Genomic DNA, 19,751 nt, shown 5'->3' with positions numbered 1-19,751 from the left:
TTCTGTGACAATAGCATTTCCCAGCATCTGGATTAGTTCAATGCTAGAGCGGCTGCCATGAATGGCAGAGTTGTGGTTTCTAATTCTGTTGGGTCTGACACGTGTATCCCCTTCATCACAAGGGCCTTTAGACTGATTGGTCTTAAGGATATATTTTAGGATGTGTGACTCATTGAAATATACTTTGTATAGACATTAGCATATCTCCCAGGGTACCTCAGGTATGTTCATTTTTCAGCGCCGGCATCTCTCCCTAATTTATTTGGAGGGAGGTTGGAGGGGACATATATACAAATGGAGATAGTGTTAAGTTGTCACTGTCACCTTTCAGGCTCTGGAGGGACATCACAATTCCGATCTCACCACCCAAATAGAAAATATGGCAAAAAGAAAATATGTGGGTTTATGGTGCGATGTGCATATTAAAACTACCCGAATATCAGTGACTGGCAAATACATTTGCATTCCTGCCTTTTTTGAGCTGCCGCACAGCTTGTCAGAGCAAGAGTGATAACGATCGTTAAAAAGCCTTTTGCAAGCGGTTATGCCGTTAGCGAAGCTTTCTGAATAGCTACAGTAAACATGCAAAATGGCTTGACAAGTGTGCTTAACCAGCAATAAGTCACTTATCGAAGCTACCGGAATAGGCCCCATACATTTCTATGAGAAATGACAACACAAAAGATTATCAATAGTTGTGTAGTTGGGCAAGCATGACATATTATTGTCTTTTATGGATAAACCGTAATGTATTTTGACAACTGAACAAGATAATACACGGAAGTAGAACATTCACTTGTGGTTGTAATATTTATTGAGCACAACTGAAATGTTACTAGATACAGTAAAAACTAATAAATAAAATGCACGTACATGTGTGGGCTATTATAAAAATGAAATACAGCACAGGAAACAATACACTTTCCATATACTCATAAATACTGAGGTACTTTTCTGAATATAAAAACAACAGTTTGAACCGCTGTATCATGTACAAGTGGATATAAAACCGCTCCTGGTATTTGTTCAATGTACCAGACACCTTCCTCCTGCTGCAAATAACAGTCCTGGACTTGAAAATGTCCTATTGAAATCAGTAAGATTTTTTTCGCCTGGCTAGATAGTCCTCTTATTGTCTTGCAAAGAATAGGCCAAGGAGTTTTTACATTAATGTAATACATGGCAGAAATATATGGATTTCAACATTACGAACGTTACAATTTTTTGTTGTCATTTTGCTAGTTTCAGGTTTAGATATACGGATACATTTATATTGCGCCTCCACAGCCTTGTTTGATCTGCAGGAATATTGTTCAGAGCATAGGAATTGTGTCAAACATTTTTAGAGCTTTTGTCAATGCCAGAAAAAAAAAATGTGACGTGACTTATTTTATTAAACCAACATGAAACTTCTATGATGTTATCTGTTCAGCGTATGAGACCACAAAAGCAAGAGCAGATGGATATCAGTACAAAAAGAAAAATATTTAAAAATACATATAATAAAGCAGTCCTCATTCAACAAACGCATTGTGTGCTAGTGTATATACATAAATATATGTGCAGGAAAAAAGAGACCCCTTTGGTTTTTCATCACACTTTATATATTTCTCAATCCCCATGAAAATGTGAACAACTGTAGGTATTTTATGTAGATTAACACTACTGCACAATGTAGACAGTTAACTGAATTTATGTCACTGTATTATGTCAGCAACTCCCATATACGCTGCGGTAGGTTCATATTCATTAAATGAGAAGTAGGCGTTTTTCCGTCGTAGCTCGTAAATGTGTTAAACCGTTGCAATCTAGTCGGAAACACTAAGATTACTATAAAGTTTGAGTTCGAAGTGTGTTCAAAATGTCCTCCTGCTGAAATGCACGCCTGAAGACGAGAACGCCAGTGCCTGATTGCACAATCCATACGCTGCTCACTTCTCAACGGTACGTTGATTTTCAAATTAGATTTTTCAGTCCTCCAATAGACCATCCTTTATCAGAAAGCATTTTATGTAAGCGTTTTGGACCATAATTCTTGATCTGTCTCAAGCACTTTATAACGTACTTATCTTCTTTGCTAAATACCATGTAACTATGCACTTGACAAGGTCATCATGCTGTCACCAATTCCAAAGAATAGTTATTAGATTATCAAATAATTCTTAAATGTAATAATCTACTGTGGCAGACCTATAATTGCTCACATTTTCATGAAAATTTAGTGATTTTTATGCAATATGCGATGAAAATTAAAAGGGGTCTCGTTTTTTTGAACACAGTGTATATACAGTATATTATATACACACTCAATGCTTCGCCAATTTTTAATGAATACATTTTTTTTAAATAGAAGCCTTTCAGACACAGCACCAAATTCATCTGGTGCTGTATTTTGGCTTAGTTTTGTATCTTTTAGACTTTGACACCTAATTCCTGTTTTAAAACGTACTTTCGCCGTATTACAGTACCTACCGAGAAAGACAGTCTGTGGAGGCTAGTCATAAATACCAGCAGTCTCCCAGATGCAAACCTAGTGCAACAGAGGGATAAAAATATCAAATGTAATCGGATTTTTTTTTTTTTAAATCAAAATATTTGGTGCTATTAGGCTCCAGTATTGTACAGCTCCAACTTTGAAGCAGAGGCCCCAAGAATGGTTCTTCTTTTCAGAAGCAGAAAAAACAGAGACTTTTATCACGTAAGGATCTAGTGCCCCTTATTATGCAGAATTGCTGCTTGGCAGATCTATCTTGTTCTTTCCTAACCCCCACACGCTGTCATATTTTCTCAACTAACACGTTGTAAGGCTGTTGCTGTTGCTGTTGTTGTTACAGTAACTATCACACTGATTGGTTACTGCACTGAAAGAAGAGACCTAGAGGCTTGCGAAACACTATGCAAACAAGTGACACATTTCTACCACATATAATCTATGTAGCCTTATCTATAAATAACATGCTTATTTATTTACACACGTGGATGTGAATCATTTGAGATTTAGCAATATTATCCATGCATATGGAAATGGCATCAGATATCCCGTTTCAGACATACACTGTGATGTTTCTTTCCCTACAACCCCCTTCAGTGTTTATAGAGCATGTACAGTAATTGTGTTGCAGGTTCCTATGGCAATAAATGGGTAATGCTGCTTTATACATGCATTTGTTACACGTTAGGATTGTAGGGTACACAATGCAAACAACAACAACAAAAAAGACCAAATATTTGATTCAATGGCACATTGGCACAATTGCATTTAAGGTCAAAAGATTCTTAGGGGTGCTATAAGAATCTCCCAGCTGTTAAACTAGTGCGACAAAACAACACCAGATTTAAAAAGAAATCCTACTTTTGATTACTTTTGAATAAATGTAGAGTTGTTTTTGCATCATTTACACAGCCAGGGGACTGATTCATAAACCCCTGAAATAGTTACTCTTGATTCAGAAAGATTCAGCTCCTTATCATGCACAGGACACAGTTCTTGATAAGTCACCCAAAAATTGGTCAATCTTCTGAATTGCAAAAAGCGTAATACAAAATGGCCAACTGCAGTTCATGTAAAGTCAGATCCTTTTCATGCTATTTACATTCTCAAAGTGAACTGATGCTAGCTCTCTTTCTGCAGTTTAGTCCTTAGCTTCATTAATTCTTCCTCTAAACTTCTGATGTGTTGCTGTAAGGCTTCTTTATCTTCATGTGCCCTCTGATTTGCGTGAGAGCGGGCTTCTTCTATCTTTCTCTCGTACCACTTTTCCATCTGAGTGGAAACAGCCTCAAAAAAATATTGAGTGATTTCCAAGGCTTGGGAGGTGTCTTTGATTTGTGAGGCACCCTGCTCTCCTGGTGCACTACAGGGCTGCGGCTGCTGCTGCGCTGATACTTGCTGCTGCGCTGATACTTGCTGCTGCTGCTGCTGCGCCGGTACTTGTTGCTGTGCTGATGTTTGACCTCTCTGCCTCACTTGACCATTTTTTGCACACTTCCTTGTCTGGGTCCCCCGGTCCGTGAGACTTGCAGTCTGTTTCTCAGCCTTTCTGGGTTCGCTCAATGGCTTCTGAGTGGTAGGGACTTTGGCATGTCTTAATCTAGAATTGGGATGGCTGCATGATGTCACTCCTTCTTGTAATCTGCAGGTAGGGGTGCAGCTTAATGCTTTATCTTTAGGTCTCACTGTCTGAGGGACAGCAGCAATAGACTGCTGATCTGTGGCTAAGAAGAAAGGGAAAATACAAGTGTATTAGCTGATGTGTTTAATGCTCTATGTATAAATAAGAAGAGCTGGTGTGAGGAGTCATCTATTATATTCTATTTTGTACACAGGACGTACGTGAAAACTAGAGGTAACAATGAATTTTATCCTGGTAAAATATTTTATAAATAAAATAATGAAATCTTGATAGTTATGAACTCATATAAATAATTGTGACAAATTGTTCTGCATGCTCCTAATAACTTAGTTACAGGCTAGGTATTCAGAAATGCATGCAACAATAGTGCCCTTCATCAGTTGCTGAAGTATTCCGTAGTCGGTGAGATTTATTGCTGTGCATTTTGAGTACTTCACCATCAATGCCTTTGCCCTATTCATTTATGATTAGTTTTGAGTACCCCCACGTAACCAGTAAAATAAAGGGACCTACAACAGTTAATATGTCCTTTGTCTATGTTTTGTGTGGGCATTACACTACTTATTCTGACTTCTTGTTAGCAGATTTACAGCAATAGAAGTTTCTTGGCCTGATGGTGGCCCATTGAACTGAGTTTGCAGCACTTATCTTTGTACTGAAGTGCAGAGGGAATAGTTATAATCTGTAAAATGAAAAGTACTACAAGTGTATGATTCACACATAGGGGCCTATTCACTAAACTTCGATAAGTATCTTAACGCTTGTTAACTGCAGTAGAAAGGCGGGGGGAGGAGGAATGATCAACTTAATGCCGTACTAGTAGACTAAGTATAATTAACAAAAGTGATAGTGAGTGGGTGCAGACTGTGAACAGCATGTGAATCAGCAAAACAAATGAGAACACTATAACGTGCACTGTACAGACTATTTGGCATGTGTAGCTATTCACAAATCGTCAATAACCTGGTAAAATCGCTTGAAAATGGCTTTTTAACAAGTGTTATCACTCTTGCTATAACAAGCCGTGCAGTAGCTCAACAAATGCCTAAACGTGCATTTCACAAATACCAACTAGAGTTCAAGCACTCACTGACTAAGGGAAAAATAATCAAGACAGGGTATATGCCAAAAAGTAAATAATCTAATGCAAGCACAAGATAGTACAACTCAACTTGGAGTGATATCGTACAAGCGGGTAAATAATAATGGACCCTACACAGAGGTGGTGAGGGAAAAGGAACACAGGGACAGGGAGTGGGGGAGACAATAAACAAGGTGTGCGGGGGGTATAAATACGATGGGGGGAAGGGTAATCAGGGGTCATTGTACTAATTTATTGAGTGCTGTCTACCATTTTTGTTCTGTCCTGCTTTTCACAAAGCTCCAATATGCAAATCGCAGACTAAAAACTCAAATTTTTTCATCATCTCCAAATGGGTGGCAAGATCGGAATCGCAATTTGTATCTAAAGGAGTTTATTTTATTTTTACTAAATAGGATTGAAGCCGGGGGTCTCCCGAGCTGACCTGCATTCATTTCAGCTCCAGGGACTCCTGTTTCAATCCTAGGAAAAAATAAAAATTTTGCCCAGCTTCATTACCTTAGTGGCTAACCGCTAAAGTAATGAAGGAGTTGCAGAACCTAGTTTGTTGGTGGTAGAGCGGGTGGGTGAAGCTTGTAGTTGCCCCAGGGTGGGTGGTTAGGCCTCCTGAGAGGGTTACGGGAGGACTTAATCCCTAAGGCAATTAGGGGGTTAAACCCTCCCATGAGACCTAACCACCCACCCCAGATCAACTATCCCCTTCACCCACCCCTCTACCACCAACACCACCACACAGGAATAGGTGGATAACTTCGATTTTACTAGACAAGACTGAGGCATAGATTCACCTGGATCGCTAAGCTTGGCCGCAGACAAATGGAACACCCAGAGACGTTATTATACGCTTACACAACTACAAAATAAAGGAAGCTCTGTGTGTGATAACACGTAATTCCCCCACCACTACCTTCGTAGAAATCAGTCTGCAGACTTTTCAGGACCTGTCCCCAAACACCCTAGATTGAAGGGGCAAAATCCTCAGGGAAAATGGCGTCCGGTACCGCTGGACATTCCCCTTCGGACTATTAGTGATCAAAGGTGGCCGGGCTGTGGCTCTGAGATCAATCGAGGAAGGGGAAGAGTTCCTGAAAAAAGTGGGGATTAAATTTTACTCACCGAGCTGAGGAAGATACTTCTCCGGAGGCGTTATGGTGGGAAGTGAGACGCTCGATCGTGGTCAGAGAGAAATGGTGGCCAATTAAGGCCTAGAGGAGACAAGGTTGCGGTTTCTAGCAAATCAATTAACTTTTAAAGCGGCATCACCCCTTCCCCACAGTGTTCCTATTAGGAGTATCCCTGCCATGGATTTATACATGCCTAGATGTCTAAAAGTATGCTGAGTTAGGGGCGCACGTGGAGGACCCGCCCGGGAACAAGGAGAGCGAGAGCCGGTTATTATTGCCGTGGAGGAGCCCGAAAAGGAAAGCCAGGAGGGGATTAGAGCTTACCCAGAGCCTGAGAGCCAGCGACTTGGTCTGGAGGAGGATCGATGGCCCAAAGCAAGGACCACGTGGAGAAGATTAATGGCTGTGTCCTGGAGGTGTCTGCGGCAGTTTCAACATGTGGCTCACGCCAAAGAATATAGAGAAGCAGTGGAAGGATTGCTGAAGCTGGTAGACCCCTGTGCCTGGTTGGGGGTAAGCGTATTCCGCCCTAGGTACGGGAGGTCCTGACGGCTGATAGTTACCAGATCTCCCAAACTGCAGAAGGAGGGTTCGCTGATCTCTCCTCTTCTGACCTTATGGAAATTAGTTTCTGGATGTATGAAGAGCCTATCTAGATGTTCTTCTGAGTTGGTTACTCTATATAACCCCACTGCCTGATTTTCACGTGGAACACGTGGGTTTAACATTCACAGATTTAACCAATTCGTATTTAAATTGTGTATAATGTGTTGCACTATTGTTGTTATTTATTTCATTTATGTCCCTGGATGAAATTTGCGCCCTGATTTTTTCTGCCACTACTTTTTCTGGACTGGGTTGGAGTCCTGTTTGGGAGCTGCACTTTCTCCAAGGATAGTATCATGTTTTGATTACTCACCAAACCACATTGAACTATATTTATGTTCACGTAAATATCATTGCACATATGTCCGCTTGCACATTTTTGAAGTGAAACTTCTTTTGTGACACCTAGTCAATTTTGATGGAACAAAACTCCTTCATGGAGACAAAAATGTGAAACGGAAATGACGTCACGCTCCTAACGGCCGCCGTTCCCCCCACACACCCGCTGACATATGCCGTGCATGCGCAGTAGTGATGGCGCCGCTGACAGACGCCACGCATGGCAGAAGCGGCTGGCAGCGGCGCCGTTCCCCCCACACGCCCGCTGACATATGAGAAGAGGACACGGCGCGCAGACCACCCACCCACACCCCCGGGTCACACACCCTGTCACACACACACACACACTGTCACTCACAAACACACACACACACACAGACATACAGACATACACTTTCACACACTGTCACACACACACACACATATTCACACACACACAAAGAAGTTTCACTTACTATGCGCGTGCACAGCACACACAGCTTTTTTTCTTCACTATAGGAAAAAGAAAGCTGTTGTCATCCTCTTACAGGAGACACATTTTAGCACATCCAATTACCCGAAATACTTCGATAAACAATATAGACAGTTGTATCTATCCTCAGCCACTGTCAAGAAAAGAGGGGTTGCTATTCTGCTCCATAATAGATTCCCGTTAGTGATAGAGCAAATTAAGCGGGATAGGGATGGAAGGTTTATAATCCTGGTAGGCAAGATTCAGGGCCAATATTTAACAATTGCTAAGATCTACGCTCCCTGCTAATACGACCCGAAATTCTTTTCCTCTTTCTTTAGCACCCTAGACAGAGTGTTTAAAGGGCTACACAATCTTAGCAGGAGACTTTAATCTGGTACTGGATCCGGAACTAGATAGTTCGATCCCTACCAAAAGGGCTAAGAGAAAGAACACAATCAAATTCATTTGTGGGTTGCGAGACAACCAATTGTCCGATATCTGGAGGGAATTGCACCCGAGAGAAAAGGGCTTCACATTCTACTCTTACAGTCATGATGGCTAAAGAATAGATTACTTCTTTGTTTCTAGCAGACTGGTCCCAAAGGTCTCTGGTACACGGATCCATGATATTTCATGGTCAGACCATGCACCAATCGAACTACGGTGTTCCCAAATTAATCTAGACAGACCTGGAGCAAACTTCAAGTTGAATGAGTCAATTATTAAAATTCCAGAGGTACTTCAGCTCAATGTAGAAATAGATACATTATTTCGAATAAACAAAGGTAGTGTAGAGTCCCACCTAGCACTTTGGGAGGCTCATAAAGCTACGTTCAGGGGTACCCTCATCAACATCGCAGCAGGTTGCAAAAAAGAGAGATAAGCAAAATTGGAGAAATGACAGGCTAAATTACAAGAACTCTCAGACCTACATAGGCGAACTAAGGGGACAGACATCTTAAATGAGTTAAAAGATGTGAGAATAGAGTTGAGTTTATTACTTTCCTCCCAGGCTGAGAACTCTCTCAATTGGTCAAAGAGGAAGTTTTATGAAAAAGCAAACAGGCCAGATACCATGCTAGAAAACAAAATCAGAAACAGTCAAGCTAACTATAACATAAATACTATCCGTAGAAAGTCGGGGGGACTGACATCCAACCACAAATTAATTGTGGAAGAGTTCAAACAGTATTACGAGGAGCTCTATAATGGAGAGAAGGTCGCCCATGGGGTCAAAACAGAGCAGGCCTTGAGGGAATTCCTGGAGGACTTGGGCCTTCCTAGGTTGAGTGCAGAGAGGGAGCAGCTTCCAAGATACTTCTCTAATGAGGTGTTGGAGGTTATTAAAAACCTGAAACCCTCTAGAGCACCAGGTCCTGATGGGTACTCTAATCTCTATTACAAAAAATTCGACAAATTGTTAGCCCCTCACCTATTGCGAATGTACAATGCATTGCTGACAGGTGCCTCATTCCCGAGTCGGATGCTTCAGGCATCCATCTCCTTAATATTTAAGGAAGGTAAAGATCCAACAAATTGTTAAAGTTATTGACCAATCTCGCGAATAAATTCGGACATCAAAATATACTCTAAATTACTAGCAAACAGATTGGGTCCTATCCTACCCCAATTGATCCACCCTGACCTGGTGGGATTTATTAAGAATAGGCAGGCAGCAGACAACACCAGACGCATAATTAACCTGATTGAATTGTCTAACAACAAAAAGACCCCGGTCATGGTGTTAAGCCTAGATGCAGAAAAGGCCTTTGACAGAATAGATTGGCCATATTTAAAGGCGACGCTAGGTGCATTTGGCTTTGTTGGTAGAATAATAAAGGCAATTATGGCACTGTATATCAACCCAGCCGCAAAGGTGACACATTAGGTCTTCCCCTCTGACATCTTACAAATTAAGAGTGGTGCTAGACAGGGGTGTCCACTTTTGCCCCCTGTTTGCCTTATGCATGGAGCCACTAGCAGCCCAAATTAGAAAAAGTCCAGACATATCTGGTATCCAAATTAAGGAACAATCGCATAAATTAGCTCTCTATGCACATGATGTCATACTGGTGTTATCAAAGCCTCTCACCTCCCTACCCAACCTATTTAATCTGTTAGGTAAATGTAATAGAATCTCTGGCCTCAAAATAAACCAAGCCAAATCAGAGGCCCTAAATGTAAATCTGCCCAGGTAAGTGGTAAAGCTGATATCTATAAACTTTAACTTTAATTGGCAACCGGTAGCCATTAAGTACCTAGGAACCTACATCATCAATAGCTACAAGACTCTGTACAAAGTGAATTACCCCAGATTATTACAAAAATTGAAAGGAGATATCGGGCGGTGGTCCTCATATAGTAGTTCCTGGTTTGGAAGGATGTGCTGTATCAAGATGAATCTACTTCCCCGACTTCTCTACTTGTTCCAAACCCTACCAGTACCAGTGGTGCTGAAGGATATTCGCTCGGTTCAGAAGTTGATCTCTAAATTTATATGGAAGGGCAAAACCCCGAAAGTCAAGAGTAACATCCTCAGGAGGCCAATTCTGGGGGACGGGCTAGCGGTACATTGCCTTTTGTCATACTATAGGGCGGCCCAATTATGCCAAATTTCACAATGGCACACAGAACCCACTAATAAAAGATGGGTAGCACTGGAGTGTGAAATATGTACACCCATTGAGTTACATAACTTGATTTGGTCACCAAAAAGGATGCTTAAATCCATTCAAGAACCGCTTTCCTCAATGACCAATTCGTTAGCAGCTTGGGAGGCCTCCAAATTTAGATGTTCCCAGACCTCCAAAAATTCTTTAATGACTCCATTATTTGATAATCTTGACTTTGCTTTGGGTCTGTATAGCATAGATTTTAAAATTTGGAAACAGAATGGGTATTGTAGACTCAAGGATCTGGAGAGTAGAATAGGCAGCAAAACGTTTGACCAAATAATGTCAGATAAGGACATCCCCAACTCAGATTTTTTTTAGGTACCTTCAGATCTGCGCTTTTTATAATAAAATTACTCCCCGTCCACCATTGCCGAATTTTGAAAAACTCTCTATATTAGAAACAGATACAAGTGGACTAACCTCTCAAATGTACAATGAAGTGATCTGTTCTGGAGCTGAGTATCATAGGAAGCTTCAATACATAGCTAAGTGGGAAGCGGACTTAGGGGAAGAGCTAGAATAAGAAGATTGGGAAAAGATTTTTCTGGCAGCTTCAAAGAGCTTAGTTTGCACGACCTTAAAGGAGAACATAAGGTCCAGATGAGGTGGTATCTTACTCCACTTAAACTATCCAAATTCGACCTTGGTTACTCCTCATTGTGCCCCAGACGGTGTGGAGAGCCAGCAGACTTGTTGCACATGCTGTCTTGCCTTGGTTTGACTCTCTTATGGGAAAAAATTAAGGATTGGCTACAGAGGATTTTGGGCCTCGTGATTCCTTTGGACCCGTGGTTGTTCTTATTGAACAGACCATTACAAGGTATATCCAGAACTGACTCTAAATTGATTGCCCATTTCTCTACGGCAACGAGGTGCGAGATCGCAGCATTGTGAAAACAAAATGATATTCCGACCCTGGCCAAAATTAGGAACAAAATCTAATGAATGACTGGCAATAAATTCCAAAAAGTCTGGTTGCCATGGTTGGCCCAGACGGACATCCCAGGAGTGAATGCCACCTCGATATTGCTTTGATAGCTCTAGATGCTTTCTCCTTTGACTAGTGACAGGAGTGTCAGGGCAGAAGGATGAGAATGGAACCCCACGGGAGTCAAAGCGAGCCAATCACAATGAGGGAGCTAAGCCAAATTCTAGACGCTTCCACAAGCGACAGGAACAAACAAGACAAAAAAGACCTTCATCACACCCCCTCCCTCACCCCCTCCATCCATTTCCCAGTGGTAATTTCTTTATGATTTGTACATGCCATTTGCGTTGTTCAGCATTACCAATGCATCTTGTTTGAAAGTATGAAATGGAATGGGACATACTTGAAAACAAAACGAGAGGTAACTCTCGATGTATTATTTCCTGGTAAAACATTTTATAAATAAAATAAATAAATGTCACGTTTTCAGCCCAGAATATTAATAAAAATATAAGTTATAAAAAAATAAACCATTAGCCAGAAACCCTATAGTAAATACAAGTTGTAATTACCCCAGCCAGGATGAAGGCCATCCTCATGTTCGTCCTCATCCTGTTCCCTAGCACCAACATTAAAATAAAATAAATATAGCTACTAGCCAGTAACCCCTTAATTACCTTAGAGTTGGTGTTTTATTTCATTGTGTTTTTTTTTTGTATGCCCATTCATTGCCAATGTGGTTATTTGTGCCACATTGAGGCCATAGATAACAAGAGTGACAATCAATGCCTTTTTTGGCTACTGTTTGTTTTTATTTTATTGTTATGTGTTTTTTGGTTATAAATTTGTATTTTTAGGTTGCCTATTGGTTGCCAATGTGGACATCTGTGCCCCCGTTGAGGGCATAGATAGGCACTGTGACAATCAATGGATTTATTGCCTACTGTTTATTTGAATGTATTGAAATGTCAATTTCATTTTATTGTGTAAAAAAAAAAAATCTACAAAAGCGCTATTGGACATATTTGGCTACTAGGGCTTTTGCCCATTTTTATGTGTGGTGATGGGGTAGAGGATGTGGGGGGTGGAGGTAGTTGCCCTGGAGAGGGTGGTTAGGTCTCCCCGGTGAGTAGCAAGGAGGGGAGTTAATAACCGCTAAGGTAATTAAGGGTTACTGGGCCAGTAGATTTTTTTTTATTTTAATGTTGGTGCCACGGAAGAGGATGAGGATGAACATGGCCTTCATCCTGGCAGGGGCAAGTACAACATTTATTTACTATAGAGTTGCTGCTAATGGTTTCTTTTTAATGGGCAAATGTGCTTTTATCCTGATCTGGATAATAGGGTTATTGCCCATTACTGGGTGTGTCGGTCGGGGGTGGGGGTGGGGGGATTGTTGGGGGTAAGGGAGTGGGTAGTAGGTTGCCAATGTGGTTATATATGCCCCTGTTGAGAACATAGGTGACACAACATGTCAAACAATGGATAGAATGGCTAGTGTATTTTTTTATAGTGTTGTATTTTGTATTGTATTTTATTGCACTGTATTGTATATTTGAATGGGCAAGAGCACTATTTGCCATACTTTTATTTTAATTTTATTTATTTATAAAAATATTTTACCAGGAAGTAATACATTGAGAGTTACCTCTCGTTTTCCTGGGCACAGAGTTAAGACAAATAATACATGTTTACAAATACAGTTACATAATGAGCAGGGTATACATTATATACAAGACATTGCATGCACAGTTAAAGATAATTTTGTATTATGGGCGTATGAAACAGTTACAGACCACATTAAAATGTGTGACAGCCTTAGATTTGAAAGAATTTAGATTGGTGGTGGATGTGAGAGTCTCTGGTAGGTTGTTACAGTTTTGGGGTGCACGGTAAGAGAAGGAGGAGCGGCCGGATACTTTGTTGAGCCATGGGACCATGAACAGTCTACTGTTGGCTAATAGCACATTTGCCCATTCCTTTGTGGTGTTATTTGTGGTAGAGGGGGGGGGGGGTTAAGGAGGTAGTTGCCCCAGGTGGGTGGTTAGGCCTCGAGGGAGGGGTTAACTCCTTCATTACCTTGAAGGGGTTCATTCCTACTGGATGGCCTAAACACCCATCCTGGGGCAACTACAAGCTTCACCCTGCCCCTCTACCACCAACAAACCGGGTAAAGCTATTTAACCCCTTCATTACCTTAGCGGTCAGCCACTAACTTATCGAAGTTTAGTGAATAGGCCCCATAGTCTTTTAAATATTTCTAGGATCAAACGAGCTGTTATTTGTCTCACTTACATGCACACACAGTTTGCTCCTGCTGGGGAGGCAAATTATGCTTTCTGCTGCTTTCATCTGTAGAACGCCCATGGGCTCCTCCTTGGTCATCTGATAAGCTGCTCTGAAGGGTGACATAGGAATGGTGTGTGGAGGATTGTGGGAGCGCTGAGGATTCAGTAGTGTTACAATCCTTGGCGCTGCTGGGACTCTCTGAATTCGGGTGATCTATGGACTCACAAGTTGAATGAGATGATTTAGCCTTGAATGATCTGGAATCTCCAGAAAACTTCAACTCCAGATTCTGAATCTTTAGTATGCACCAGGTTTTCAGCTCATTTACAATGGATACCTGCAGAGAACATCAAAATAAGTTTCTTATGGCAGAATCAGCTCTCAAGCCAAATAGAGATGTACGAAATTGTCAAATTTCGCTTCCCGTACAGTTCGATCTCAAACGTAAAAAAAAAATTAAAGAAATGAGAGAATACAGTATTTGTTTAAAAATGTACTGTTAAAGTTCTCCCTCTCACCCTCTGACCCATATTTCAGGGTACTTTTCATCTGGCGTAATTCAAAGGTGGATCAAAAATGTTGTTTTAGACTTAAAAACATTTGTATGCAAACTCCTCACAAACTTTTGAAAAACCATGTTAGAAATTTGCAAAAAGGGGGGTCATTTCAGGTATCTCTCCCTGTATTGTATAAAGGTGAGTTTGTTGAGGTATATATGTTTAGTAAAATAAGACTCTTTCTCTTTGTACACTTGTTTGGTATGAAACGTTGCAGTTTTGGTGACAGTTAATATCATTTTGGACTGAGTATGTGTAATTTTATTTCACAAAGTATTTGGAAGGGCCTGTAGCATCAGAAGGAAAAACATTTTATGGATGGCATACCCGGCCTCTACTGCTTCTGACGTCCTTACACGCGCAGTTCTCCTTCCTGCTCGTGTCTTCGTTATTTCAATATTTCTTTGCCTAAAGTTTTGTCCCTTTAATTGTGTGTGTTTTTTTTCCCCATAAGAAATAGTCTCACATTTCCCAAATAAAAAGATCATCAAGCGCTTCCCACTTTCAACAAAAGTCTCTTTGGGGGAAATGCTTCTGTTATTGGACGCAAAGTGTTCAACGTGAAAATACCTGTTTTAATGTAAAATGAGGGGGATCACTTTATCCTCCATAGACTTGATGGTGGGTGAAAATAGGGAGATAAAAAATGAGGATTATGCATTTTTCAGGCAAAAATAGGTGAGCCTCCATGCCAAATAGGAAATACTAAATACTGGACAATAAAGATGCGCAAATTATTTGTCAACTTTGCCGCAAATACTGTATGGTGGAGAGAGAGCAATAGCATAAATCGCATTCGACTAATCATCTGCAAATTGAATGTTGCCTAAAACTATGCAAATAATGATGGATGTCTTGTTATTTATATACCTGCCGTTTTTCGACCTCGTTTTTCTCTACATCTGCATGCTGCTGAAGACGGCAGACACAGTCTGCTCTCTCTGCAGACATCCGCTCCATCATCAACTTGTCTAACACTCGCAGCTGCAGAAAGAGAAGTGAAGGCGTATGTAACATATGCCTACTGACTCGTGTAAGGTGCTTGTACATCACTCGAGACAGGACTGCCCCAAAAATGCTTCAGTAAATTCAATATTGTGTATGATAAAGTTTGACACTATAAATTACAGCACATAAAAATACCACTTGTCAGCACATTCACATCTCAGACGGGTCTGCAACCCTGCTTTTCATGATTATCTCTTCGCATGCAATGCTTCCACTGCAGCTAGGGATTCTGGGAAATGACATGCAAATGAACACACCTTCTGCTTCAAATCCATTTTAACATGGACCCATGGAGCAAACACTATAAATTGGAATACATCATGTTTTGCTTTCTTCTGATGCCTTCTTACGCTACGGTCTTATTACATTTAAATGCTAGTGTGTAGGAATGTTAAATAGTGCCTAATTTCTAGGGGACTAAAGGGTACCTTTCTCATTAAATTTATTTTTAAAAAAATACCATTGGTTTTCTTACAGAGATATTACGTCCAACACACACACAAGCAGCTTCAGCTACTTAACCTGCAGGCCAATTACCCTCTAATGCACCTCACCTGGTGCTGAGTATTGCTGTCCATTTGTCCTAGTTTTGCATTCACTTTATCCTGCACGGTGACAATCTCAGCTTTTATCTCCTCTTTGGTGGCTTCCAGTTGATTTTCCAGTTTACTTAAAAGTGGCTCACAGCGACATCCATTGATTGGGGCCTATGGGAAATAAGTAACAAACAACTGTTTCGAAAAGTTTCCAAAACAAGATTCTTGTACTTGACTCTCTGCACTGTACGCCCTGTACGCCCTGTACGCCCTGTACGCCCTGTACGCCCTGTACGCCCTGTACGCCCTGGGCTTTCAATCTATTGTAGAATTCCACCTAGAGCTGAATCAACTAATTAGTGCTTTTTATTTTTTTCAATTGTTTTCCCTCTGGTGCGGAGAAATGTGTCCATGGCTAATTTCATTCATCAATAATCATTTGCATGTATATATTCTTATATATATTTTATAGTTGTGAAAGTTTAATTATCTACAGCAAATATATAATGTTTTCTCATACACTGCAAACCTGGTGCACACAGTTTAAAGTCTTTAAAACGCCTCTGATCTTTAAAGCATTACATTTTTAAAGCCAGTTCAAGTCCCACTGTTAAGGGATTACGTTTCCTTAATAGATACAAGACTCGAAGAAATAGGACAGGTGCACAAACAGAATGTAGGCATAAATTGACAACAGTATGTACTATTTAATACTATACAAAGTATCTAATTGTGTAAATAGCAGTCTCAGAGGGATTAAAGTCCTGACTTCCTATCTTAGATTTACATCTCATCCTGAGCCTGAAAGGCTGGAAATAATCTCTCTGACTGTGCCTTCCCCACGTAACACAAAGGGTTTAGTACAGGGGGTGGCCAACTGCAGTCCTCAAGAGCTACCAACAGGTCAGGTTTTCAGGATATCCCTGCTTCAGCACAAGTGACTCAGTCGGCACTTAAACTGGTAGCTCTTGTTTGGTACAACTATTAGGCAAGGTTGTTTGCGGTATTTTTTTTGGGGGGGGGGTTAAAAAGTAAAAAAATCTATGTAATTTATTCTGTAAGAAGTGATAATGTACAAATTCAAATCATACTAGTTATAGCTCAGCAAGGCTACAAACAGAGAATTTTTATAAATGTTATATTTACTGTTTGTTCATTGATTTTATTATATAATTCTATTTTTTTTAACTCATTGTATAATTAAATTGTAATCTTTTAAAATAGGATTGTAGAGAGAATAATCCTTTTTATGCATTTAATGTTCGCAAGTGGTGACAGGGTTAATAATTTAGGGTAGAAATACACCAGCCTGAAACATTGCAAATCATGAGAAGGGAGGAGCGGCTCAGTGAGTAAAGACACTGACTGGCACTGAGTTTGATGCACTGGTTCAATGCCCGGTGTTGGCTCCTTGTGACCTTGGGCAAGTCACTTTATCTCCCTGTGCCTCAGGCACCAAAAAATAGATTGTAAGCTCCATGGGACAGGGACCTGCGTCTGCAAAATGTCTCTGTAAAGCGCTACGTAAAACTAGCAGCGCTACAGTATACAAGAACATGCTATTATTATTATTATGAGCCCCTGAGGAAACAAAAGTGAGCCCTGAAACATGTCCTCTGTCAGATGGAATCTATTAAAAGTCTTTTCCCAGTGCTCTTTATCAACAAGAGCTCGACACACACTCATGGCTTCAAATTGCTTCCAAAACATCCTTATTGAAATGGGCCTATTAGTATTTATGTGGAGGGCAGAGGGGTCAGCGCTGAGATTTGTGTCGGGGTGTTGGAGAGGAACAGAGAGCTTAATGTAGGGAGGCAGCAGAAGATGACTTGTATGTTAAACTGCACTGTTTATATATCAGGGAGGGAAAGAACCTTCTCTGGAGTTCTGGCAATACAGGGGTTAATCACATGGGCATTGAGTCCACAGAACAGGCTGGGGGTCGTGCATGGGGTCCACAGAACAGGCTGGGGGCCGTGCATGGGGTCCACAGAACAGGCTGGGGGACGTGCATATGGTCCACAGAACAGGCTGGGGGCCGTGCATGGGGCCTCCCAGCAGTCTCTTTCCCCTCCAGCCCTATGTCTCCCAGCAGTCATGGCCACACACCCCTATCATGGCTATGCCCACCAAAACCATCGTAGCCAGGCCCCCTCCCCGCGCCGAAAAATGGTACCTATAGACCGCAGATCTCAGCAGCGGGGCCTTAACCTTAGGCGGAGCTCAGACAGAAGGCGATGCGGCATGCTCGCGCTAATGTGCGTGCGCCCGTCGCAAATTTGGGTTGTGTGGTGGGAGTTTTCAAACTGAAAACTCCAACGGCGGCAAAGTGCAGCGTTGTCGCTGCGACATTTTGCTGGCACAACCCAAATTGTAATTTGGGGCTATAGTCCCGTGATGCGAGCTGGTTCAGCCAAGAGAGGCGAACCAGCTTCGTGATGCGTTCGTTACACGCCCACAAACGCCGCGATCTGCCTCCTGCAGTTTGAGCACAGATCGCTGGGCTGCAGGAGCGCGCGGCAGGGGGCGCGATCGCTAGCAAGCTGGGGTAGCGTCCTGTCTGAGCTAGCCCTGAGACAAACCAGTAAGAGACGCACTAAATTCAGAGGCTCTGAAGAATTGCGTGAGAACCCGGATGAGACGCAAAGGACCGGAAGTGATGTCTGATACCAACATCGAGACAGACACACGTGAGGAAAGAGACCCCCCCATGCACTACACTGATCCTACACACAGTCTCAATTTCAATGCTGTAAAGAACGGATACATTGTAAGCATGTATAACCATCTGGACGGAAATTAAAAGCTATACTCTACATATTGCGCCGTGTGTGTGGTCTGTTTTTGTTTTGTCTTAAAATTCCTGCGAGCAAACCTTTGTAATCACCAACAAAAGGGGAGATTCACCTGATGAGTCAATGCCTATATCATAGGTACTACATGTCAGTGCAATACGTATCATTTTTTCAACATCTCAGAAATTAAAAAATTGTATTTTTAGAATATATATATTTTTGTCTCTTTCTCCTTTTGTTCTTCCGTTTTTCAACACATTCGTTTGAGTTTTTTTGCCCTGTTTCTTCCTTCCTTTCTACAATAAAAAAAAATGGACTAAGGAACAGTCCCTTCTCTCCAGTATAGTATTTTAGGGATAATTCCAAACAGTCACGCAGATTATTTAAGTGTTTTTGTAGCGCTACAGATCTTGTCTTTTGTCTGTATCAGGTTGTCAAACACCGTCAATTTTAGGGATGGAGATCTTTCATCTCTTAAGATCCCGGTGAGGTTTTAAAAGCTTGCACACTGTAAACTAGTGTTGATCCAATAATACCTTTTATAATGTATCTAGTTATAAGCATGTTGTGCTTTTGTAAGGCTGTGCGGCAGAAACACTACCATTACAAATATATTCATCATGAGAAAAATATAATGTACTCAAGCAGAGATACTGTAATACATAGCTGTGAGCCACTTAATGCTGAGCTTCAACAATGAGTGTTGTCTTGGGGAATACATTTAGTTAGCATAATGCGACCATTGGCTGTGGGCACTCTGCTACAGCCACACTGCCGCCGGCATGTAGCTTTTAGCTGGTTTTTAAATACATTTACAAAGACTCTTACACAAAATTAAACAACGGTACTCTTCATAATTGAATAATTCAACATATGTTTCCTGAAAGCATAATAAAGTACATTTCCGACCTACAAAAACAAGCAATTGTTATGATCTGGGTGAAAAAGGGAGCATGAGAAAGCGCCACTGACGGCGTGAAACGCGTGGGAGGAGGAGCTAGGTTCTCCATGTGGATGTTTCATATTTTTTTTAAGTAGTCTAATAAAGTTTTTTTTATTCAATTTTTGGCTGGTGAGTTCCATCGTTTTGTTCAGGTCTTCTGGATGTCACACCGATCCCTTTTTCACCCTGCTGCTATCCTAGGATTTGACAAGACGCCGACAGATACGCTGTGTTTCACTGCGACTACGTGGCCACGAGGATA

General features: G+C 41.2%; 1 protein-coding gene across 6 annotated transcripts in view; it reads right to left on the bottom strand.

The window, feature by feature from the left end:
- Positions 1-796: 796 nt before the first annotated feature.
- ANKRD6 (ankyrin repeat domain 6) overlaps positions 797-19,751 on the bottom strand; it is a 204,189-nt gene continuing 185,234 nt past the window's right edge. For 4 of the 6 annotated variants that reach the window (XM_075597448.1, XM_075597449.1, XM_075597450.1 and 1 more), the window contains 4 exons: positions 15,770-15,922; positions 15,078-15,191; positions 13,657-13,987; positions 797-4,215 (listed from right to left, as the gene is read on the bottom strand). In XM_075597448.1, the coding sequence (XP_075453563.1) occupies positions 3,614-4,215; positions 13,657-13,987; positions 15,078-15,191; positions 15,770-15,922 (1,200 nt within the window). In that variant the 3' untranslated portion in view covers positions 797-3,613. The other 2 variants (XM_075597452.1, XM_075597453.1) reach the window with 2 other exon arrangements.

The sequence above is a fragment of the Ascaphus truei genome, chromosome 4 (genome assembly GCF_040206685.1).
Source record: "Ascaphus truei isolate aAscTru1 chromosome 4, aAscTru1.hap1, whole genome shotgun sequence".
Classification (NCBI taxonomy): domain Eukaryota; kingdom Metazoa; phylum Chordata; class Amphibia; order Anura; family Ascaphidae; genus Ascaphus; species Ascaphus truei.
Note: the sequence above shows the minus strand (reverse complement) of the source record. Positions and strands in the feature narration are given on the sequence as shown.